The sequence below is a fragment of the Phaethon aethereus genome (genome assembly GCF_964289735.1).
Source record: "Phaethon aethereus genome assembly, chromosome: 3".
Taxonomy (NCBI): domain Eukaryota; kingdom Metazoa; phylum Chordata; class Aves; order Phaethontiformes; family Phaethontidae; genus Phaethon; species Phaethon aethereus.
The window spans coordinates 64,293,657-64,299,656 of record NC_138576.1 but is presented as its reverse complement, the minus strand read 5'-3'; the positions used below and the strand labels follow the sequence as shown (position 1 = coordinate 64,299,656).

General features: G+C 44.5%; 1 protein-coding gene across 2 annotated transcripts; it reads right to left on the bottom strand.

Annotated features, from left to right (window-relative positions):
* Positions 1–459: 459 nt before the first annotated feature.
* Positions 460–4,384, bottom strand: RPS12 (ribosomal protein S12). Of its 2 annotated transcripts, XM_081997875.1 has the most exons (6): positions 4,374–4,384; positions 4,184–4,235; positions 3,658–3,774; positions 1,892–1,994; positions 1,287–1,388; positions 460–546 (listed from the first exon to the last, which is right to left on the bottom strand). In XM_081997875.1, the coding sequence occupies exons 2-6, from the start codon at positions 4,195–4,197 to the stop codon at positions 484–486; spliced, it is 399 nt and encodes a 132-aa protein (XP_081854001.1). In that variant the 5' UTR covers positions 4,198–4,235; positions 4,374–4,384; the 3' UTR covers positions 460–483. The 2 variants fall into 2 exon arrangements, with proteins under 2 accessions (XP_081854001.1, XP_081854002.1); XM_081997876.1 differs by lacking the exon at positions 4,374–4,384 and having other exon boundaries at positions 4,184–4,348.
* Positions 4,385–6,000: the final 1,616 nt, after the last annotated feature.

Here is a 6,000-nt window from a genome sequence, read left to right as displayed (position 1 = left end):
AGTTCCCTGAATAAATGAAGACAGCATTAAAAAAATGCCTGCAGCATCTCAGAAGATTTGGGTAACGATTATGGCTGTTCTCCTCATTTGTTTCAGCAGAGGGAGCCAAAGTCTCATCATAGATGCAGCAATACTTCGGGCTTTCCCTGACAAGTTACTCAATCCCTGCTAAAGTACAGACCTAAGCGCTGCCAAATCAAGGCAGTAACCATCAACATTTTTACAACTGAGAAGCTGTGCAAAGTTCCCCAAGTTGGTGACCTCTGGGGTAGGAACAGGAAAGAAAAGCACCCTAGAATAGGAATGGCAAGGACTGCCATTAACGTTTTAGCAAGCTGACAGTCAACATACTAATAAACTACACAGACCTGAAAAGTCCTTTCATCTTTTGATGTTATCCTTTGCAACTCAAAGAACTATTCCACTGATACCCACCCATTAATCACACATACACACTAGCCAGGTTCAAAATTTATTTTCCATTCATTTCTTGCACTTGAAGTACTCTTCAATGACATCTTTGGCCTGAGATTCCTTCCCATAGTCCTGTAACAGAAGATAGGGCATTAACAACATAGACGCATTAAAAATTTTACCACCTATTTTTAAAAGGACATCTGAGACTGACACTTTTTCTCAAGGTATTCCCAAATATTCCCAAAATTCCCTACAAGTAACCTCAAGCAATCTGCTAGCTTCCTTCCCTTCGTTCTCTAATAAAAGACTATTCTTAAGTGTAACACCCATTGATACGGATCCAAACAATTTCTTCATTTCTGCTTAAAGAAAGTAGGTGAAACAGTAGCAAAAGAAAGAAAACACATGCAGAAGGCATTAGTCTTTATTGATCCATGTAGCCATTTCTTGGGACCTCAAAGACAACAAAGTCTTCAAGGCTCGTACCATGGCTTTACTTTACCAGTGTCATTTTAAAATATGCTCTGCAAAACATTTTCAAGTTGAGCAGACACATTGAACTGGCATTTTTTTCTGAAACAAAACTTAATTTCTTCTAGTTGAAAGGCCCTTCTTTTAATGCTCAGTGGCAAGTGCGCATACTTTAAAGACACAACCATTAACTCACAAAATGAATGAGTATCCTAAATAAATGTAAAAGGGAATACAGAACAGGGAAGCAGTTTATTTTCACTACCAAAAATGGAAAGCAACTGTTTAAAAAATAAAAATCTAAGAGCTCTATTTAATATTCCCTTGTGTAAAGCAACCTTATCCTTACTGCTTATTTTCAGAAGTCAAGAAATAAGCTGTAACTATCATCATCTTACTTTGACAACCACACAACTGCAGCCCACTACTTTGCGAGGTTTTCCTTCTCTGTCGATCTTGCAGAGACCTACCCATTCACCCAGCTTCTTGTTGTCATCAACCTGTGTAAAACATTGCATCACATTAGAACTAGCCATTTCTAACATAACTGGGTTCAGCAAAAAAGCTGCTGTACTCAGAAGCATTGGGTAACGGATGGCTGCTTTCCTCACAAGTATCAGTAGAGGGAGCCAAAGTATCATCATTGTACAGCTCTTAAGTATTTTAATTTGAAGAAAGTCATACTGGGACTCCTCCCAGGGTCCATGATCACTTGCAGCATTATTTTTACTTATTATACAGGCCAAAACCATAATTTTAACTTTGTAAAATACCAGACACACATCCTTTTCCATTTACATGCACATACAGGTTTTGTACTGCTTCTATGACAATCACACAGAACTAAACCAGTCTCTGCTAGAAGAAATTTTGCTTATATAAGCCATATACAGAATTACAGCATAGTGTTTTAAAGGTTAAGCTCTCTATATGCTGGAACAAGTAGCTTATATTGCAAGCAGGCTAACTGCTCCAAACTTGTGTGTGAAGTTCCAATACTCACCTTTATTAAGTTTATCTGATGTTCTGCACAAAGTGCTTCAACTAATTTTACATATGTGGGTTCATCACAATTTGAAGCCAGAACACAAAGATGGGCTTGGCGTCTAAAAAAAAGAAAACTTATAGATTTAACTTCAGATACTGCTTAAACTTTTTTTAGTAAGCAAAACTGAAGAAAAAAATTCAGCACATTGATTTCTAGGCAAGCACCATATGCTTTTGAAATACTATATATACTTTTGATATGACCTGCTACTTTTTATGTTTTTCATATAGGTACCAAACTACTCATAACATTGTTCGCTTTATTATCACATTCTATTTCAGTTTTGGAAACTTCTAGAAAATCCACTAAATAAATTCTCAGCCATTAGAAGAAGGTGTAATGGCTGGATGAACACCAGGTCCCATAAAGAACTAGTGTCACTATTACAAAGCAACCAAGTTACAAGCTGCTTCTTGTTTACCTCAGATTACAATAATTTAACATTAGAATTGTAATTATTAAAAGCTTGAATTTCCATGTCAAGTTGTTATAAGCTCTTCAGAACAATCTTTTCTACTTACGTTCAAAGAAGCTCTTATGACAGGGCCTCAATTCTAATAAGGATCTTTGTATAGTGTGGTACAATGTTAAGAATACCAAAGGGATACCTGACAAAGAGAGCTGTATAGGTCTTCTATGCTTAACCTAATGTAATTTGAGCACTGCAAACAAAGTCAGTTTTCTCTATGGCCGCGTTCATCATGTGTTTCACCAGAATGTTTCAGAAACTTTTCTAAGCAAGAACCACCACACACAAATGGTATATGAGCCTTGTACATACATCATCCTCTGAACATACAGCATACAAAGTTGTAGCTGAACTCAAAAGATCTCTTACAAACTAGCTGTCAGTCACCTAAGTTCTCTCATTATTTGGTATCCTGTCTTAGAGCTTTCTGCATACAGGTTTGTCAGACTGCTGTTCTCACTCATAAGACGAGTGAAGGGGTATCCGACAAACTGTTGTTAAGTCATCACCCAAACACTGTAGCATTACACTTAAGGACTGTGGTCTTAAAAGCATGTGCCTATATATAGACACACAAAGGTTTATATGTATGTGCATATATGCACATACCTATATCATACTTCACCCTACCAAAAAAACATAGGTAATTACCATGGTTGGCACATATATGAAAAGTTTAATGCCATTTTGATATTGTACCAAAGCTATTATTTACAGCTGCAACACAACAAATGAAGCTAGCAAAAAAAAGTAAAGGCAGCCTAAGATTTTCACTTTTTCTTCATAAAAATTAAACCATCTCTTCCCAGTTAAGTCTGACATACATATTAACCCTCCCAATTCAAATTCTTACAAAGTTTTGAAAAGAGTATACCATTTCTTAACATATAAGATACCCGAGTCCCAGACTTCCATAGCTACATATTGCATTTTCATTCCATTTTCTTCACAAAACCAATGCACATGAAAACTTGATAGCACTGGGGTCACAGAAAGACAGAACCTAATACACTGTATGCCGTTTATTCTTGAGTCACCAAGTTTAGTATCTGTATTTTAAGATCACAGTTAAAGACCCCAAAATAGAGATAGCAAAAGACAAAATTCTTTGGCAGAAAAACATTTTCTTGCAAAAGTTTTCAACTAAACATCAGGACAAAGTAAGCACTGTATGTGTTCAACATACCTCATCACAACATACCTGACCCAGATTTGCTATTCACCGTAGACAACGTGGGAAAACGCCACTTACTTGTCCAAGGCTTTGGCTGCTTCACGAATACCGCGAGCTAGGCCATCATGGATAAGTGCGGTCTTCAGCACTTCTTGCAGGGCGGTGTTAACATCCATTACACCTCCAGCAGTAATGCTAAAGTGAAGACAGATATTGCTCTGATCGTGCCAACATTTTACAAATATAAGGAACAGCTTCGCGTTCACCTGCAAGCATCCAATCATTAAAAAAATACAGAAACAAGCTAAAGAACCAAGCCAAAGGAGAAACTGGAAAAACTTTAAAGAAACCAGAGAAATTAGATCCTCACGGCGAGTGATGCCATCTCCACGCTCCCTCACAAAGAAGCGGAAGCCACGCACAGAGTCCCCGACAGCCAGGCCCAGGCCGAGCAGCCAGCCTCTCGCCTGCAGGAAGCATGCGGCAGCTCCACGGCCGGGCCCGCAAGGCCCTAAACGGAGCGGCGCGAAACGGCGCGCTGCGGCGATAAGCGGCCCGCGCGGCTCCTCCACCCGCCGCCCCCAACGGCCCCGGCCCCGCTCACCCTTCCTCGGCCATGGCGCTCTCGGTGGGTGCTGTTCCCGCCCGGGTTCCTGCTGCAAATACAGAGACAGGCCGCCCCGGTGAGTGGCACCGGCCGCCCCGGGGCCCCCGCCCGGCCCGCTCCCGCCGCGATGCCCAGCCGGCCACGGGGATTCAGCCCGGCAGGCCTCGGCGCCATCACGGCTACTCACCCCCGCACCACCGCGAGCCGCACACGAAAGAGAGAGGCGGGGTTTCCGCCTCACGGTCTTATAGCATGCCAGGACCCCAGCCCGCGCCGGCGTGGAAGCTGTCCGCGGCGCTGCCTGATCCGCCACCTCGCCTGCCGCGCGCCCGGCCCTCGCGCAGCCGTGGAGACGGCGACGGTAGGGCCGCGGGGTCTCCCTCGGTGCCAGAGCCGGCCCGGCCCAGCGGCCGCCTGGGGGCAAGGCCAACTGCAGCGGCCGGCTAGGGGCCGCCCGGGGCAAGGGGCCGCCCGGGGCAAGGGGCCACCCGGGGCAGGGTCCCTTCATCTTCCCTACGGCAGTAAGCGCACCTGTTGCTGCTGAAGTGGTCTGGCTGCAGATGGCACCGTTCCTCCATACCTGGCAGCCTGGAGGAAGATGGGGAACAGCCTTACGTAAATCTCTGCCATCTTTCAGTGGGGGTTGCAGCACTTCACTGTACCTCATATATAGCAAAAGTGCAACCGCACGCTCCCGTTCTGTCTGATGCTCGCACAGGTTATGCGTGGTGGGTGCGTGGGCGTTTGCAAGTGACTCAGTTGATCTGTGCGCATGCAGCACGGCCATCGCATTTCAAACATGGTACTTGCTCAGGCACTGTCAGTCTGACATGGGACTTGGTCCATCCTATATGTTTCACGCGCCAATTTGACTGTTGGGTGCTCTGCACATTGCCATCTTTGTAAAAAATACATAGCGATGAAATACAACAAAGAGCAAAATATAACTTAGGGAAGCGATTATGCCCCTGTACTTGGCACTGGTGAGGCCACACCTCGAACACTGTGTTCAGTTTTGGGTCCCTCACTACAAGAAGGATGCTGAGGTGCTGGAGCATGTCCAGAGAAGGGCAATGAAGCTGGTGAAGGGTCTGGAGCACAAGTCTTATGAGGAGCTGCTGAGGGAATTGGGTTTGTTCAGACTGGAGAAGAGGAGGCTGAGGAGAGACCTCATTGCTCTCTACAACTACCTGAAAGGGGGTTGTGGTGAGGTGAGTGTTGGTCTCTTCTCCCAAGTAACCAGCGATAGGACGAGAGGAAATGGCCTCAAGTTGCACCAGGGGAGGTTTAGATTAGATATCAGGAAAAATTTCTTTACTGAGAGAGTGGTCAAACATTGGAACAGGCTGCCCAGGGAGGTGGTGGAGTCACCATCTCTGGAAGTATTCAAAAAACCTGTAGATGTGGCACTTTGGGACGTGGTTTAGTGGGCATGGTGGTATTGGGTTGGTGGTTGGACTTGATGATCTTAAAGGTCTTTTCCAACCTTAATGATTCTGTGATTCTGTGAAAAATAGGTAGCAAATATTGATAGCCATGGTTTGTGGCTAATACAGTTGAAGACATTTGTCACCCTCATTGTCAGTCACTTTTTCTATAATGTACCCTTCTTTGATCTTCCTGGCATTGCCAAGTGGCAGGCTGCAGGCCAAGTCCAGGTAGTGGGGAGATGCCAACCACACAGTGACCCACTGGGCTGAGGAGAACAGGGGAGGACAGAGCAGGAACGTAGAAACCGCTCAGCTAACTCAGAACTGCCCCACAGGCCTTGAGGTCTGGCAGCACAACCCTTCTGAGTCTGCACGGGGGAAAGG